Source organism: Paramisgurnus dabryanus, chromosome 6 (genome assembly GCF_030506205.2).
Source record: "Paramisgurnus dabryanus chromosome 6, PD_genome_1.1, whole genome shotgun sequence".
NCBI lineage: Eukaryota > Metazoa > Chordata > Actinopteri > Cypriniformes > Cobitidae > Paramisgurnus > Paramisgurnus dabryanus.
In genome coordinates this window covers 30,804,851-30,823,826 of record NC_133342.1, presented here as the reverse complement: position 1 = coordinate 30,823,826, position 18,976 = coordinate 30,804,851, and the positions used below count along the sequence as shown (strand labels likewise).

Genomic DNA, 18,976 nt, shown 5'->3' with positions numbered 1-18,976 from the left:
GCAGCCCACCCCGCGAGCCACACGCACGTGCAAAACTCATCTTCGCTGGAGAGGACGGTGCTCGGGTTTAGAAATGAATGAGGTGTCGGTGCTGAAGTTAATGAATTGAAACATGTCACGGCAGAGCGGGTCTGTTGTCACAGACAGGTCGTTTGTTTGTGTTCTGTCTCAAACTGGAATAAATGATGTGATGCCGATCGGCGAGATTCGCGTCGGTATGAGCATCAGACTGGAAAATGTGCACTTTGTCGTAGCCTAGAATTTTTTTATGGTTTTCAATTAACCCAGGGCTCCTCTGTCAAAAACCTTACAAAATGAGCAGTTCTGCATGCGTGGTAGACCTTTGCTTGTATTGTTGATCAGTGTGCAAACATCAGAGACTTCATTGTGAGCTCAATATTAACACTTTCTAATATTTGTGACACTTTCTTGTTAAATCCATGTCAGTTTCCGGTACAAGGTTTAGATTAATCCATCACTAGGCCTTTAGGACATAAATATAGTTTTTACAAACAAACCTTACAAAAACATTACTTATGTGCATCTTGAGACAAAACAATGGCACTGATATATGTTAAAGGAATATTCCATTTTCTTTAAAGAAAAATCCAGATAATTTACTCACCACCATGTCATCCAAAATTTTGATATCTTTCTTTGTTCAGTCGAGTAGAAATTATGTTTTTTGAGAAAAACATTGCAGGATTTTTCTCATTTTAATGAACTTTAATAGACACCAACAATGAACACTTAACTCAACACGTAACAGTTTTTTTCAACGGAGTTTCAAAGGACTCTAAATGATCCCAAACGAGGCATAAGGGTCTTATCTAGCGAAACGATTGTCATTTGTGACAATAAAAATAACAAATATACACTTTTAAAGCACAACTTCTCGTCAAGATCCGGTCCAGCGCGACCTAACGTAAATGCGTAGTGACGTAGGGAGGTCACGTGTTACATATATAAAACGCACATTTGCGGACCATTGTAAACAATAAACTGACACAAAGACATTAATTAGTATAAGTTGACATACAACAACATAGGAACGGTCCTCTTTAAGACGCTTGTAAACACTGGCGCGTTCGACCTCTGTGACCTCTTGACGTCATGACGTATTGCGTGGGGTCACGCTGGTGCATCACGACGAGAAGTTGTGCTTTAAAAGTGTATATTTGTTATTTTTATTGTCAAAATCATCCCGACCCAAACTAAACCAAACCTTGGGGTACTATGCGATGGAAAAGCGCTGTAAGTTTGCTACTTACTTATCTTATATGATGAACATCTACAGTAAGACAAAGTTCAGTTTTAAAAAACAACAACTGAGAACTCCATTGAGCTATGAAGGAGGAACTTGAGCAATGATGTTTACCCCTGGGATGTTTTTGTGGTACATCTACCGAAAATTCACTTATTTTCCTGATCCATGACAGTTTTGCTTTGGCGTCAAGTGAGGTTTCGTCTCAGGCCAGTGATAAGCTTCATTTAAGTTGTATTTTTAAGTGTCAGGGCTAAATGAGTGAGCCATCTGTATGATGTATGATGATGAAAACCCACAGACTTGTGGTAGCACCGGCCATTGCAACTCAGTGACAGTCAATATATCAAGAAGTGCACTCTGAGATTGATGGATCTCAACCCTTAATGTTCTTTCTTACTAAGCCATGGCTAGTATAACCTACAAAAACGTAATAATTAAGTAACCAAATAATGTACACTTTATAATAAGGGTCCTTAAATCATAATGAACTTATACCTAAATTAATTCTTAAAGGTGACATAGAATGATTGAACGGGGTAATTATCCATGTTCTGTGATGTGACATGTAGACAAATTTTTTTAGTTTGGATCTGTAATGCCTTAGAAGCTTCCTAAAAACCTCTCTCAGATAGCTCTATTAGGGTGGGGGATTTTAAACAAGTGGTTTTGCACCTATTTGGCTCCCCCTACTGGCTTAACTTGCAATCTCATTACTGATTGGCTGACTTTGCTGCCACTCAAAAAATGTAGCCAATTATTTTAAAGTGGAGGGGCAGGGAGATGCCTGTGATGTCATAAGCATCAGTTTTTCAGATTGGGCCGTTTTCTGGCTGACATTTCTTAAAGAGGAATTTCTATGAGACTGAGATGTTTACATGTCTAGCACTTTTTGTATGTTCGTGAATGCGGGTAGACTACCATTATTCAACAAAGACAAGGTAAAAATGGTTTTTCATTCTCTGTCCCCTTTAAATATAATATGAACTAATAATGAGTTAAGGCAACTAATCATTAAAGGGGAGATATTATGAAAATCTGACTTTTCCATGTTAAAGTGCTGTAATTGAGTCCCCAGTGCTTCTATTAACCTAAAAATAGTGAAATTGATCAACCCAGTAACTTAGTTTTGGTAAACCATTCTCTGCAAGCATGTGAAAAAATAGGTCATTGAAATTTGGCTCCCCTTGTGATGTCAGAAGGGGATCATACCAACCCTTAATCTGCACTATCCAACCCAGCACTGCCATTTAGTGCAGAAATCAGCTCATTTGCAATTTAAAGGACACCCAAAAACTGCACATTTTTCATCACGCCTACAAAGTGGCATTTTATCATGCTAAAATAATTGATCTATAGGTATTTTGAGCTAAAACTTCACATATGTAGTCTGGGTGGGGACACTAAAGATTTCTTTTATCTCTTTAAAAAGTATTGTGGATGTCCCCTTTAACTAATAAAGAGTCATAATTAAGTACAAAATAACATGTTTGTTAGTTAGTTGTTACACTCTCAGAAATAAAGGTACAAATGCTGTCACTGGGACAAAATCTGTACCATTTCTGGCACAGATATGTACTTTTCAGGTACTATTATTTACAGTACCTCTAAAGTACCAGTGCGCACCTTTGAGGTACAAATATGTACCTTATACAAAAGTGTACTTTTTGGAAAGGTACCACCCCAGTGACAACGTTTGTACCTTTTGGTACCTTTTTCTGAGAGTGTAGTTAATGTATAAGTTAAGAATGAATTAATGTGTTGAGTCATGAGTCATGTTGTACTTAATGATAACTCATCAACATTAGTCATTACTTCATATTTAAGCAAGAATTATTTAGGTATTAGTTCATAGTGATTCATGGATCTTATTATAAAGTGTTTCCCAAAATAAAGAATAATGGGAACTCATTTAGAGTATGATGCCTTCATTGCTAGATTTTATTGCCTTTAATTGGATGCTTGTAGTGAATTAATCTAGGATAGCTTGATTTTATGTAATAAAAGCTTGAGTTTCACACCTAGGGGACTCGTGTATAGATGTATAAACAGTGTTAATGCTTTATGATGCCATAGAAGAACAATTTTTGGCTGAATGGTTCCATAACGACCTTTAACATCCGATGAATAAAAGGTTGTTTGCAGTGATTTAAAGGTTCTTTACATTATAAAATATAAGATGGTTCTTTGAAGAACCCAAAATAGTATGCGAAGAACCTTTTAAGCACTTTTGTTTGATTTCTGCTATTCAAAAGTATAGGGTTATAGATAGTAGTTATAATTGTCTAAAAAACATGATTTTCATTCATTAAAAAAATAAACATTTTATTTAAAGTTACTGATTTGGACAAAATATCAGTGGTGGCTCGTGACTCCTCATCTGAGGGGCGCTGTTTCAAAAGAAGTGTTTGGAGTGTCATGTGTGTTGCTTGTGTTTTCAAAATATGTGTTTGTTGCGTCATGTGAACCATGTGCATAACGTGTTTTGTCAAAATAAGTGCCTGCTGCACATGCATCAAAACTGTTTATGATAAAAGAGACGCTCACGTTCACAAAATACACGCAAGACACTCCCTAAACAGTAAAGTCTGATCACGCATGAGATTACGCGAGTATCTGGCAAACGTTAGCGTCTCTTTCATCATAAACCCTTTGCAGAAGGGACTTATTTTGACAAGACACTTGATGCACACATGATCTCTTGACGTGCAGAACACATATTTTGAAAAAAAGGAACAACAAACATGACGGGCTACATACATGTTGTGACAAAACTTTCCATGGAGCGCCCACGAAAAAGAAGTCATCGGCCGCCACTGCAAAGTAATGAAGAAAATGTAAGTTGTCACTGGGGCGGTACCTTCTCAAGAAGTACACTTGGGTATCTAAATGGTGCATACTGGTACCTCTAAGGTACACATTGGTACCTTATAGGTACCTTCTGGTACCTAGGTACATATCTGTACCATTTTTTTCTGAAAGTGCATAGAAAGAGGAGGTAAAGAAACATGGAAGTATCTGATACTTTTGATTACGGTAACTTCAAGTGCCTTTCACATTCTTATGTTTTATGTTTGTGTTAACCTGTCACACAAGTTTTGCTCATTTGTTCTTGAGATACACGGCTTGTATACAGGACGTGCGGAACAAGCGGTTGCGGTATCATTATTTAAAAAAGATGAGTTGTTACAGTTGATGAATGTTTGCCCTCTCTGCAGTTCTGTCAATGCCAAAGCCTTTGTTTGGTCACTCCGTACAAGAGCTTCATACTCCATAATGAGACATTATACTTTCCAGAAGAAACCAGGATTCGATTCATCACCATTCCGCAGATTAGTTAGTGCTGTCCGCATGAATATTAAGTCGAGTTCAGCCTGAGCTCTCTCGCACACTAATTTCATTCACCCATTAATAACATAAATCATTATTTGCAGTCTGTTTAAAAGCCTTTGTGGGATCTCCAGTGATATTGAAGTTGATAGCAGCACATAAATCAAGCTAGCCTTTAATGGACAAGTTTTAAACTCTTTTATACTTTTTCAGAGATGTGTTCATTGTAAAGTTCTTCTGCAGTCATGGCCATAATGTATAATGCTGTATAATGTATAATGCTGGCTAGGGTCGCACATCTCTGTACTGTAAACCCTCATGTTATACTCGTGCATAAAGCTCATTTCATTTAACTTGTCTAACAGTGTAAAGTGTTTTTCTGTGTCTTTTGAGTGTTTCGAAATACAGTGTTTATAGAATTGATGTCCTACATGGGTGTGATGGTCTGTAAACATTTGCAAATGTTATTTCACCACCTGCTGGTTGACATTGGTATGACCGCATGCAAGTATTTATACATTTTGTCACTTTCATCCAAAGTGCATTCACTTTCTATAATAATTCATTCTCAAGTTGTTTTTTCCTCTTAAATCTGAGACAATAAAGAGATCTTTTTTCTTTCTGCACTGTCGGAGGAAATTATCAAAATGTATACCCTGGCTGTCCAAAGCTTTGCACCTAAAGGGCAGGGTTCCCCCTGGTCCTTGAAATCCTTGAAAGTTTGTGAATCTAGGGGGAAAAATTCAAGGCCTTTGGAAGTTTTTGAAAATATACATACATAGATACAGGTCATTGAAAGTGCTTGAATCTATTTTATGCAGGAGGTTTTCTGGAAACAATCCATATTATTCCCTGTGTGGGTGATTCTCACGAAAACTTGGTTTTAAAAATGTCAAGCATGAAAATGTAAAAATTGCTTACATTTACTTTTTTTCCCACCAGACATTGAAAAACAAAGTCTGGAGTAAATGGGAACATTAATTTAAACACATTTACTTATCATTTAACACTTTTTGTAACATAATTTAAAAAATTAGTCCTAAAAAATCTCATTACCGCAACAGTCAGAAAACATCAACACTGACATATTTTCAAAATGACACGACAAACCTGAAAGAACATAATTTGGAGATTCTGCAAATGCATTAAAAATCAAAGTATTATGCTTCTATTAATTAAATTAACATTTAATAAGCATCTGTTGCGGTAATGATAATCAAAATGTTGTGTAAGCATTCTGACAAGACAATATTTCAAATTAACTGTAAAAAAATGATCTTACCTGCTAGCCATCTTGAAGAACTGGTCCATGTGCTTGGTCACTCAAAATCAAACTTTATTAAAATTCTGTATGTGTGCTTAAACTGTTCTCAGAAAGTGTTGTGGAGGATGAGAACATAAGGCATAGACACATACATTTTCTAGTTTTCCTTCATTATTATTATACATGAATATTCAGTAAATATTTTTTCTGTCATCTAAAGTAGTCTAGCAAAACATCCATTTATTTTTTTCTAAATATTTTTGTGTTAATTTGATTAAATTACAACATAACGCATGTTCAAACACAGCCGGACACATTGCGGTAATGAGAATTTCAGCAGAAAATGAGATAAAATTGACAAATTATAAATTCTTATGTTGAAATCACACATTGTGCAAGGTAGAACACAGTATTTTGTTAATTCTGATGCTTTTTAATATTACTATATTACACATTTTATAGCTAATATCATTAGTGCCGTGGTGTTTCAATGGTTTCGTGAGAATCACCCGTGTAGTGTAGGATAAAATCATACAAATTCTAGACTTTTTAAGCACACATGCTAAACTGTTCGCTTTTTATGCTTATATCTTATCTATGTGAATGTTTATTCATAACAAAATGCTTTTTTGCATAGTTGTGTTTGACACATGAAAACGTTTTGGGTTACGTATGTAACTGTTGTTCATTGAGAAGGGAACGAGACGCTGTGTCTCCCTTGCCATACTTCCTGCATCCCTGTAACGCCGTCTTTGGCAATATTTCAGATAACGATATACTTCATGGCTCCCGCGTCACCCTGTCTTTGTCGTTAAGCCTCACCATTGGTTGAATTTGATATACACATTCAGACGCACTTACCCCTGGAGGCGTCCCCAAAGTGTCACCGCAGTGCCACAGCGCGAGTTCCCTCGAAAGGGAACTGTAACAATGTATTTTAAAGGGAAACATGATGTAACCTTGCTCTCCCTTGAAATGGACCTAGAAAGTCCTTGAAAGGTCCTTGAATTTGAAGTTAACTAAGGTGTGGGAAGGGACAGAATCCCAGACTGGGGTTTAGATAAATCCAGGACTAGGCCTTCGTTATATTAGGAATTATACTAAAGGGACATTTAAACATACCTTATAAAAACATTACTGGGGTGCATCTTGAGACAAAATGTTTCCAGTTAAGACAGCTCAAACATGCATTTAAGTCTATAAGCCCGGTCTAGGAAACCGCCCTGAAGAGTTTATATTAGTACCCCATATTGGTACCAAATGTATAAATATATGTACCTAATTATACACATTAGGACCTTTTTAAAGGGTACCCCCCATGACAGCTTGGGTGCATATTTTGACCATTTGTGTCCTATATCCTAAATGAATCGCAAAACAATGACAGTACTGTTTGTATTTCTTCCAGATTCACTAAAATCCAGAACACCAAGAACACGATGAGGAAAGATGGGATCAGCTCGCTGATGTACAGGGTGGTGTCCGTGAAGAAATACCCACTTTATACCAACATATCTGTGGAGATCGGCAAGCCCCCTCCAAGACCAATGAAAGGACAGAGAGGCAACGGGTTTTAACCAGTTCAGCAGCACACAGACAAACCCACGAACTCAACTTCCTATGAATACAGCACTGGTATGCTGAACAGGTTAGTTCTCAGGAATACATTGGGCCTTGATGCGGATACGTCATCTGGGCACACAGTGTCTGGAGAAGAAAGAAACATCATCACCGTACTCCAATGGCTGTTTTGTGTCAGACCATAAGGATACAAGCTCAAAGCTGTTGATGGCTTTAATGGAAAGATTGTTCGGTTCTGGATTTGGTGATATGTGAAGGTTCACCAACAATGAAGAGCCTGGTCACTTTATGTAAATCAGTCAGAACATGTACATTTCAAAAGCGAATGTGTCTTTGTACCTGCACATACGGCAGTGTTCAAATCTTTTCTTTTTATCTCAGATTTTAATGGATCGTGTGAGGTTGACAAATCGGTGCTTGAAGTTGGATCCTTAGATTATCTCGTTTTCTTTTTATTTTATATCTTTTTTCCAGTTGCGTTTCTCTCGTGGGACTTTGATCAAAGCTGAATGTTGTGCGCCAAGAATATACACAGGCATTTTCATGAAGGAAACCCTAATTGAGATGTAAAGAACTCGGGTCTGGACAAAGCCCTACAAGCACATGACTGTGTGGGTCAACTTGGTGGGAATGGATCGCCGCAGTCGTCGAGTTGCCATGGAAACGTGCGGAGAAATAGCAAGAACTTTAGCTGGAAGATAGAGGAGCATCTGTACTGATGAACCTCTGTAACTATCACCACCTGCTTAAAGAACTACAGACTATCATTTCTTTATTGTTTACTTATGTTTGCCTCAAACATTCATATTTAGATCGGTTGTATTCCAAGGCTTTTTGAAAACTTGAAGGATGCTGTTGTTGATCACATACTGTAATTCTCAATGTTCAAATTAGTATTTAGATAAGAGGATAATCTACAGTACAGAGGTGAGATTTAAATGATGTTCATACTCTACTGAATGATCTATCTGATCTCATTTGAGATGCTTTTGATTTGAATATTTTGCAATCTTTTGTAAATGAAAATTCTGTCATTATTTTCTCACCCTCGTGACATCTTAAACCCTTGTGCTTGTTAAATACAAAAGTAACATCAGACTCGCAACAGTTCATAGTGACCACAACAGTCAAGCGCAAAACAGGACAAAGGTGCTTCAATAAAGTAGTTCGCATATTTTGTACAGTCTCTTGAACTTACACTAGATTTGTGTGAGGACAGAGCAAAATATTTTAACCAGACTGCTTTAAACCTTTGTTCTGGTTCTCGGAGCTTGACCTTAGTGTTCACTTACATCAAAAATGAGATAAATGTATTTAGCAAATGCTCTCAGTATGTATTATGTGGTTATCAGTTTGCTTCTAATTCACTTATACCATTCAGAAATACTGCTTTGTTGGCAGAATCCACTAAATGCCATGTCGATTTTTCAGCAAAGTCCTCTAAACGCACCGTTACGAAACAATCGTTTAAACAAATTTGAAAGTGACAAGCTTGTCAAGCTCTTGCGTAAGGTCTACGCTGTAGGTGATCCGTAGCCAATGCGTAGGCTGACGTGCATCTCGACAAATTTTTAACAGCATTTTTACATTTTGACTTTTATTATATTTGCATCCAGCCTGATCTCACGAGAATTTGTACATATTTTACGAGTTGGCTAATTCATATGAATCAATTTGAAGTTAATCGTGCAAAAAGTTCGATTTTCATGAAAATAACAATAACGAAACCCTAACCTAACCCCAACGTCACAGGGGTCAAGGCAAATTGTACAAAAATCTATGAATGTGGTCATATAAATTAATACGAATTAGCCAACTCGTAAAATATTAACTGTCATATGTTTACTGTCTTGCCCAAAGTAGTGGATTTTTTAGAAGTGGAGGTTTTTCCAAAAAAGCTTTCATGCGCTTGGAGAGATTTGCAGCAAAAAAACAGTAAAATGTGTTAATTACCAATAAAATGACTAATTAAAGTGAAATTTGGGAAAATAATGACTAATAACTGCCAATAAAGTGAAAATACTGAACCTAAAGATAAGAGTCTGATAAAAATGCTCATTAAAACATGTCAGACACATTAAGAGGAGTTTGCCTCTGAACTCTTCATTTGTATTTTATTCCACCGAAAAATAATAATCATACAGGTTTGAAACAACAAAAGGGTGAGAATAATGACAGAAATATTTTTTTGGATGGTACACTATTCCTCTAAAGTTTCTATTTTGTCATTTGTCTTGCTTCCTTATATTTTTTTTAGTTTAATGCCTGAAAACACCGAGCCGATGCCTTCAGATGTTTTAAAAGAGGCACGCATGTGTTCAGAGTTAAAGCTGTTCTTTCTCTCATATTTTGGAAATATGTGTGGATGGTTGTTTTGTGCTATTAATGATTAGTTAAGTCCAGAAGTCATTATTGACTTCTTTTCAGTCATTAATGAAAGCCCAGCCACTCTCTGTCCTTTCAAAAAGCCTTTTTTCTTATTAAGCACACATTTTCTTAATGTTTTTCCTTCTGCCTTTTTACTTTCAGCCTTACCGACCCATTGTATTTCTGTGCGTGTATTTGCACACTAGTCGTGTTGTCTTAACTGCTGACCCAAGCTGGAGATGTTGCGTCTCCGACATTGCTTTTCTTCATAAGGTTTTAAGTGCTTCGTCATCCACTGTCTCATGTGTGCTGCGACCTGTCACATTGTCCCAGTCTGTGAAAACCCGATAGTCAGTTTCTGGTGATTTACTGTTTTCTATTCAGTATAAAATCATCTTGCATAATGTATGTGGAAAACAAGCTCGATATCTTTAATAATGACTACGGTCATGTCAGAGATTGAAAAAATAGATTATGAGACTTTAGCTTGGATTTCACAGACAGGGTGACAACTATATATTCACCATCAGGCAAAATCACATGCTTGACTTTTAATATCTACCGCGCATTATTTTGATTTTCCTTTTTCTATTTGCCTTTTAAGATGCAGTATAGTCCCATTTCGACTTGTTCTTCACCGATGAATTCTTTGAGCACAATCCTCTTTGTGCACATGGTCAGGTTTTTTCCAGAAATATTTATTGATAACATTCATAAATATTTCTTCTAGCTCCTCGACTCGCATTTCGAATGCTGCGTTACAGAATGCAGTGAATGTCGAGCCTTCAACTCGCGAATGAGATTTCAAGTCAATCCTCAAATTAAAAAGACATTCAGCTCATCCCAGAATGTCTTTGCAAATGAGGATTCAGTTTCAGTCGGTGTGAAATGAGATTATTTATTTTTAGAGTTCTTGTATCAAGGCGCATATTGAGTTTGAAGGAGAAAAAATGTCATATCATTTGCATTTACCTCAGTTTGCAAAATGGAAATGCACTCCATGATTTATATGGTACGAGTGGATGTATATGAACACATTAATTTCTGTTTCGGTGGCCTATTTTGGTACAAATTGTTGCATGCAACTAGTCAAGCCTCACACGGCATGTGATATAACGTGTTCCCATTTAGATTTGTTTATACCTCTCCATTGAAATGATTCTAGTGAGACCATGTATTGGAATGCTGTGAATTCTGTATCTGCGGTGAATTAGATACTTACTAGTTATGTTTTGAAAGTTTGGTCATATAATTAAGAATTTTTTTCCTCTTTCCTCTCAATGCCTTCTTAAATGTAGCGTATGCTTACTTCCATCTGCCATTGTTATTATTTTCTTTGTTCCATCTATGAAAGCTGTACGACGACTCTCATTGCCAGTTTAGTAAAGCACAAACATAAATATTTACTGCTTGCTTCAGCAAATTGGGTTGCAAAATCGCACTGACTCCACAATGAAAATTGCTTTATTTTAAAGTTTTTTTGATTGTTTTTATCTCATCCTTGGGTCAGCAAACCCTCCCACCCTTAATTAAACTCGCACACACAAACAAATTTGCGTATGTAATGTCTTTGCCCCCTTACTTTTTTCCATCGTCATGTTACCCCTCTTAAAGCACCTCATCTGAGAGGGGCAAAGGTAGTCAAATATTTCACACTACACAATGAAATGAACCACTACTGACAGCTTCGGGTCTTCGAGCCTGGGGCAAATTTTTAAAGACTTGCCGTGTCTATCGAGGTTTTTGTACATTGAATGTCAAAAATGCTATATCTTATATAGAATGCATTATGTCATATCAAACATACTTTTTGTATACAATCAATAAATCTGATGCTACAAGAATCTCATTTGTATTGTGGGGTTGAATAAATGCAGTTTGTGTATGTTGTGTATGTAGTTCCAATACATTGTGGACTGTACAGTAAGTCTCTAATGGGCAACTTTAGCATCTGAACTCTTCATATATGACTATCAGTGACACATTGGTAGCTTAAACCTTTTTTAATCTACAGTTTTTAATTTTCACCATTTAGTATGCGTCACTTTATCATACTTTGCAGTAAAAGTTAACTGTAGTTAATCTGCTGTTTTTATAAATGTGGATTATAAGGCATAACATTGCAGGTTTTCACCTGAATAATATAACATATGTCAGTCCAAATGACTGAGTTTAGTTGCGAGGGAAAGTTGTATATCTAAGTTGTCAGCCAGGAAAGTTTTTGTTTTTTGACAGATGTTGCAATAAACGAACAGCAACATGAACACCCTCCATATATATAGGATGATAAAACAAGATGCAATGATCACTGCAATGTTGTTTGTGGTTTATTTATACTGTGTACATTCTGTGTCATTGCAACAAATACATTCCTTAAAAAAAAAGTAAAAATATGGCACCAGTCAATACAGGAATGAAGCAAAAATGGGCCTGCTTTATTTACACACCATCCATTCACGATCGGTTTGTTTATGAATTGCTACATTAGCTGTTCCCATGCCTGCATGGCAGTAATGTAAATCATACAGTGTCAACATACTTTGGTTTCCAGGCTTTTAGAAAATAATCTAAATGTACGCGGTACTTCAAATCATAGAAAACATCAACAATAAGAAAGATTAGCAGATGATCCTAAGATCTGCAGTAGTAAAGCATAGTAAGCATGCAAAACACATTACACAATGTGAACATGTTCAAACACAGCTTTAGAAATAGTCACTAAAAGGAAATATGTTCACTGTGCTATTTTTAACCATGCCAAAAAGGTGTCTCAAACCTAAACTATATTATTATAGGTGTCATTTGGGAATATCCCATAGTAAGTCAAAACAATATTATACTTAATTGTATAATTAGTGGAATGTTAATTGGTTAGTTAACATGAGATAAATGCTGTTAATGGTATAAAGTCCTAAACTTGTAGGCTAGTCTCTGTTCATTATGATATCCTGTGCAATCTTTGATAAACAGGGATGAGGAATTTTCCGAATGTTTGTCCATTTGACCTCCTCCCTCAGTTTAGCCCCTCCTTAGACTGGCAGTTTCGGACACGGGAACACGTCGCCAGCCGATTGCCCTCCCAGTAACCCGCATCCTGCCCATCGTGACATCGACATTTGGTACAGGAGTCAACCCACACCGCCTCACCTCCTGGGATCACCTGGGACCGAGAGGCATCAGCGTAGCAGTTGGGCCCTGGAGAGAAGAATACAATTATTCATGCGGCCTATAGTTAGAGGAGATAAATGATTTGTGAAATTTGTTAATAAAATGCTTTTTTTCTTATGCCAGATTAGCAGTGTGGCTTACAGGCCTAGATACAGTATAAAAGCCCATTCTGAACCCTATGTACGACCCAGGTGAACAAAGTGCACTACAACACACTTTAAGTACAGTATACTTATGAAATGTACTATTTTCACACACTAATTGAGTACTTTCATTCTTTATATTTTATAGTACTACCTCTACTACTAAAATCCATTCATACGGATTGTAACGATATGCGGCGCATATTGAGTTTCTGTATGAGAGCGCCATCTGGCTTTTGGATGTAGCGGTATTTCACCATATTGAGAAGCATAGCAAGCAGAATCACACGATGTATCGTTACACCTCTAATAGAAACTCATTAAATGTTTTCATTACTTCAAATCCCAACATATAATACTCATTTTAAGCTATTGTTTTGCGCATAGTGCGTTCTGGGTCGATGACGTGTAATGGTTGTCGCAAAATATTACTACAGTTTATTTTAGTAAAAACTATGGTATTTACAACAGTTTTTTCATGAGAGAATGTTTATTTCCCACCATCTTAACCCTCTGTATTTTGATCATCTCTTACATGTATGTTTTTATATTGTTCATCATTCGTGTCACTTTCCGGTTTATATTGAAAGGGCTGAAAAGAAGACATTGTTGTTCTTGTATTTTTAATGGCATGCAGGTGTCAAGACCACATATCGCCTTCATTGCTCTCATCTTTTGTTTTACATCATTTTACAGTCTACTGATTGAAGCCTTGTTCATAATTTTTACCTCGCTGTAGCGTTAATTGAATGGATTTTGATTGGCGCCATTTGACGCCATGTGTTGTAATGTAAACAAGTTGGCGGGCCTCTAAGCTAAAGATTTTCTAAAGTTTGTCAAAACTATGACATTTATACTGTTTTTAATTTCACATTCATATAGTCTATCATGACATACAGTATGTGTTTATAGTTGGTGTACCCTTAAAGATCAAATTAAGAGCATCTAACTGCTATTTTGAGATATCATTTCTTCAATACACTAAAAGTCAATTTAAGCATTACTGGTTTTTAGCATACTTTTTTCAAGTGCACTGAAATATTACTGAGGTAGAAGTATACTTCACACTTTTATTTATAACAAAAAATAACAATGCACTACACATGTACTTGCTGGAATTTATGTAAATTTTTTTGTACATTAAAATATCATGAGTAAACCCTGCTCAATAAGCCACACAATCTGAAGTCTCATTTATGCCCATGGGGATGAGTTAATTGCCAAATATTTATACTCAAGAGTTAGGTGTTTGCAGGGGCGCTGTAAATGGGGGGGGTTTAAACAATGACGATTCTCGGGGCCCACGAGTAAGAGTGGGAACAGAGAAGCCCCCAAAATTGTGGTGCTAAAAAAATGTAATAGTAAAAATTATTAACTTTAAATTATTCTATTTGCTGTTTCTTGGTATCAAAAAAATTTTTAATTTGTTTAGGAAACACAAACGTCCGTGGGCCCCTTTCCCCCCTCTCAATTATCATAAAATGGTTCAGTCCGCCCAAATTGTATAATTCAGGCAACACAGCTTGACTTCATGCGCCGGCAGAATATCAACTTGGCAAAACTTAATTTAAACAGCGCAAAATACTGCCTGCGGACGTTATAGATAGAAATGATTATATTTCTGTTTTTATTCACACAATAAATATTTAAACTAGTTTTAATGAAAATGCATGTAGTTTTAGGAAAAGTCAGGGAGCAGCAAAGCTTTATGATTTATTTAGACAAAGTTATTGACTATGCAAATTTCAAAACAGTCAAAATGACGCCTTGTTTGTTCTAGTGTTAAAGATAATTACCACACTGCAAAAAATGATTTTCAAGAAAAAAATTCTTAGTAGTTTTGTCTTGTTTTCAGTAAAAATATCTAATATTTCTTAAATAAAGATGCTTTTTCATGATGAGCAAAACGACCTAAGAAAATTAATCTAGTTTTTAGAACAAAAATATTAAATTTAAGTGATTTTGTGCATAAAACAAGCAAACAAATCTGCAAATGGGGTAAGCAAAAAATCTTGAAAATTTTTCTTAAACCCTAAATTCAAGAAAATTCAAGAAAAATTTGCTTACCCCATTAGCAGATTTTTTTTTGCTTGTTTTATGCACAAAATCCCTTAAATGTAATATTTTTGGTCTAAAAACTAGACGTATTGTCTTGGGTCGTTTTGCTCAAGAAAAAACATCTTAATTTAAAACAAAATTATATTTTACTGAAAACAAGAAAAAAATACTAAGAATTTTTTTTCTTGAAAATAATTTTTTGCAATGCATAAGTTTAAATGTTACGGTTAAAATGACAGCTGGTGGTTGTTCTAGTGTTAAAAGTGCATGATAAGGGAACTCAATTTTCTCCCCATGTTAGGTCAAAAAAACGCTGGAAAAAATAACAATACACAGTTTTAGTTAAACGTTCAACACTGAAGAATTGACTTTCTTACTTAGTATTTTTGTCTTGTTTTCAGTAGAAATATCTAAAAATTCTTAAATTAAGATGCTTTTTCTTGAAGAGCAAAATGACCTAAGTAAATGAGTCTAGTTTAAAGACAAATAAATATACAATTTAAGTGAAATTTTCCTCAAAACAGGCAAAATGATCTGCCAATGGGGTGAAAAAAAATTGTGAAATAAGATTTCTTTTTTTTTAAACACTTAATTCAAGTAAAATTTTCTCACCCCATTGGTAGTCAAAATACCATAAAGCGCATGATTTTATGTAAATAAATATGAAAAAAGTCTCAGCTGTGTTGGGGGCCTGGTCAAGATTCTTTTCATGGGGCCCAAAATCCTTAGCAGCGCCCCTGGGTGTTTGAAAAATCTTAAGAACACTGAAAGCGTTAAGTGTTGACTGTGTAGAGTTTGAGATGTATTTTCTCAGTGGAAACAGAGTGAAAACCCTTAATCTTATACAGTAATATACTCTGCCATCAATTGAGAAGCAATATAATTTGAGGAACTAGCAATTTTTCACATAGGATAAGTTTATGCTTTGATTTATGTGTGTTGTTTTAGCTGCCAACATACCTGCCTTATCTTTAAACCCAGTAAACACTATAATTGCCTTCATACATTACAGTGTACATAGAGGACAATACAGCAGCAGAAGCTAAATTCACAGGAGTGTTATCTTACTGTGTCTCTATGAACACATAGCCCTGCGAATAATGTAAAACTCTTCATCATTAACAAAAACATTACATGAAGATTTTATATACAGGATCATTACACAAATGTAGACACTTCTTACCATCCTTGCACTCTGGACAGCATTTCCCTTTCTGATAAACCGGGTTAACACATGGAGGAGGGGCACAGTCTGCTACCAAACAACGGGCGATACCGTCGCTGTCACAGGTGCACTGCTCACACTCTGACGGCTGCAAATCAAATCCAAAACAGGTGTTGTTTTTGTCAATAGGCATGTAAAAGTAAATAGCTTGTATTATTCTTTTGGAAAGGTGAACATCAGAATTCAGTACGCAAACTTAAAAGCATACTGCATACATTTGTGTTGTGGCAATCCAACAGTGTTGTACCCCCTAAAATATGAACGCGATCAAATTTCACCACCACCCTGCTGTTTAAGTAGTAGCAACATTACCACCTGTGGCTCAGTACTAGTACAAGTTGGGTTAAATGGACTGGAAGAAAATGATGTCAGCTCAGGCAAAGTGTATTCCTCTGAGTCAGTCAGAAAGCCTCAATTTTCTCCTCAGGGATTCCCCATTAGCCATAATAACCAAATCAGGGAGATAATGAAGCACACATAAGCACTTTTTTCCAAGCCTGTGTCACCCGAGATATTTTTTCTTCAATTTCTCATACAGAGTATTTAATTACCCTTTATTATTCTAGTCAGCATCCAATTTGTTCTGTATTTTGCCTTAGAACAAAGAAAACCTTATTTTTGTAGTGCCTTTTAACTTGTGCACAATGAAGACAATTGAAAATTGGCTAAAATTAAATAAATATGTTTCAAAGCAAAAACCGGCTTTTGTTGCACGTTTACAAACAATTATGTATATTAGGGCTTCAAAACTGTTTGCAGAATAAACATTTTTGTTTACATCATATTTGTGTTTGTACTGTGTATAATAATTCTGTTTAATATAAATGCATGCATACTTTTAAGAAAAAAAATCTATTTATATATTAAGTATTTATAATTACATATAATATGAATATACAATTGTATTATGCACATGTGAATATCTCTTACTCGCATCTGTGAGTATTTATATACATAATTATTATACACAGTACAAACACAAATATGATGTAAACAAAAACTTTTATTCTGCAAACGATTAGTTGCAATTTATTGTTCTGCAGCCTTAGTAAATATCCAACTATACCAGATCAAAAACAGCACAATTACCATGGTAACTATGGATACTGTGGTAAAATGTTTCACTTTACTCTTTAGCTCACATGTAAGGAACCACTACTCCAAAAAAAAAAAAAACATTTCCACACAATGAGCTTTAACTCTACTGAAGAACCTGTTCTGAGTTAATTGTACCCTCAACCACGTGATGGCGCTAAATATTTCAATTTTTTGCGCACCAACATCAAATTTTGAAGCAATCAGTTGTGTTCGACAGGTTTAACATCATGGGGCGCTGCGCAGACGGATCGGTATATGACTTCAAGCTACCGCGAGAGCGGCTAAAAAGCACAAGCTATCTACTCGCTCTCGCGGTACTTTATGTCACAACCCAAAAAGAAGTATGTGTTTATAACTCCTGCAGTTAGTTTATGCAGTTAGAAATTAAAAAAAAAATATTATCACCCTTCTTCTAATCCCTAATAACAATGTATTGTTTAAAGAATAAACTTCATTTTTATAGATATTACTCTTAACTACAAGTAGTTTAAATATTTTAGGCTTTTAATACATTCCACGCCAACATTTATTTATCACAGATGTGAAACTACACAGAAAGTGAACATTTCTGGTTTTAAAGGCTTCAAAGATAAAAACTTTCGTATTATTTACGCATAATCTAACAAAAGTGCCAAAAGTAACAGATAAGTCCAATTAAAGCAGATGGCTATATTAGAAGTTGTTAGTGTAGTCTGAAGTTTTTATTTATTTTTTTTATTAATGCATATGCATCCCATTTTCCAAGTCAATGCTTTGGACATTACCTGAAACTGCTGGCCCAATTCGTAGACCTCCCCGCGGTACTCACAGCCGATCTTCTCGCACCTCGGGCAGCAGTCTGTCGGGTAATGGCTGACATGGATGCAGGCGGCCGGTAGAGATGTGCACTCTGTCCTCGCGCAGGCAGACCCCTCTGCTGTACATTCACATTGAGTGCAAGGGTCCGAGTCTAAAAAGTACCATTCCCCTACATAATACACGCTGCCGTTCGCCTCACAGGTCGAGTCCTGTTGTCCAGCGACCGAGAAAGCCAAAGCACAATGACCACATATCAGCAGGGTACAGCAGGCGTGAAGAAAACTTACACTGACTGCAGCCATCACCAAAAAACTTCTTAAAACCAAAACAAGACTTCCAAATGTACAGCGAACATAAATTGTTGTGTTGCTTTCAAAAACAGAGTTAACTTAACGAGGTAAAGTTTATGCGTTTCATTATGGGCACGAGCTCTGCGCGCTCTGGACGCTTTTGCGCACGGGAAAGTTTTACGCCTCCTGGGTTATGTTTCATTTTACACGTGACAGCCGAATACCAGAATATTGATAGGCTGTAGTTTTATGGGGCTTTCTCTTTCATTGCACGTTTGTATGCTTGTTAAACTTTAAAATGACTTCATATGTAGCATTGAAAAATGTAGAAAGCCTATTTGAAAATGACAAAGTACAGGTATAGACGAACTATGTTACTTTTAAATATTT

The 18,976-nt window shown here is 36.0% G+C and overlaps 2 protein-coding genes across 2 annotated transcripts in view; one reads left to right on the top strand and one right to left on the bottom strand.

The window, feature by feature from the left end:
• The window catches only part of b4galt2 (UDP-Gal:betaGlcNAc beta 1,4- galactosyltransferase, polypeptide 2), a 160,058-nt gene extending 148,395 nt beyond the window's left edge, over positions 1-11,663 (top strand). The window contains exon 7 of the mRNA XM_065276589.1: positions 7,267-11,663. Coding sequence (XP_065132661.1) covers positions 7,267-7,435 — 169 coding nt within the window. The 3' untranslated portion in view covers positions 7,436-11,663. The remainder of the gene's footprint in view (positions 1-7,266) is intronic.
• Positions 11,664-12,120: 457 nt separating this feature from the next.
• On the bottom strand, positions 12,121-18,759 carry LOC135767010 (von Willebrand factor C domain-containing protein 2-like). The gene is made up of 3 exons (XM_065276588.1): positions 18,263-18,759; positions 16,359-16,488; positions 12,121-13,001 (listed from the first exon to the last, which is right to left on the bottom strand). Exons 1-3 carry the CDS (start codon positions 18,596-18,598, stop codon positions 12,820-12,822), a joined length of 648 nt encoding a protein of 215 aa, XP_065132660.1. The 5' UTR covers positions 18,599-18,759; the 3' UTR covers positions 12,121-12,819.
• Between the last annotated feature and the right edge of the window lie 217 nt (positions 18,760-18,976).

Bases quoted from the DNA above. Each gene is read 5' to 3' on its own strand.
- LOC135767010 (XM_065276588.1), bottom strand. From the start codon at position 18,598: ATGGCTGCAGTCAGTGTAAGTTTTCTTCACGCCTGCTGTACCCTGCTG. The intron at 16,489-18,262 runs GTAATGTCCAAA...TTTGATTTGCAG, and splicing joins AATTGGGCCAGCAGTTTCAG to CCGTCAGAGTGTGAGCAGTG. The intron at 13,002-16,358 runs GTAAGAAGTGTC...TCTTCTCTCCAG, and splicing joins CTGTCCAGAGTGCAAGGATG to GGCCCAACTGCTACGCTGAT.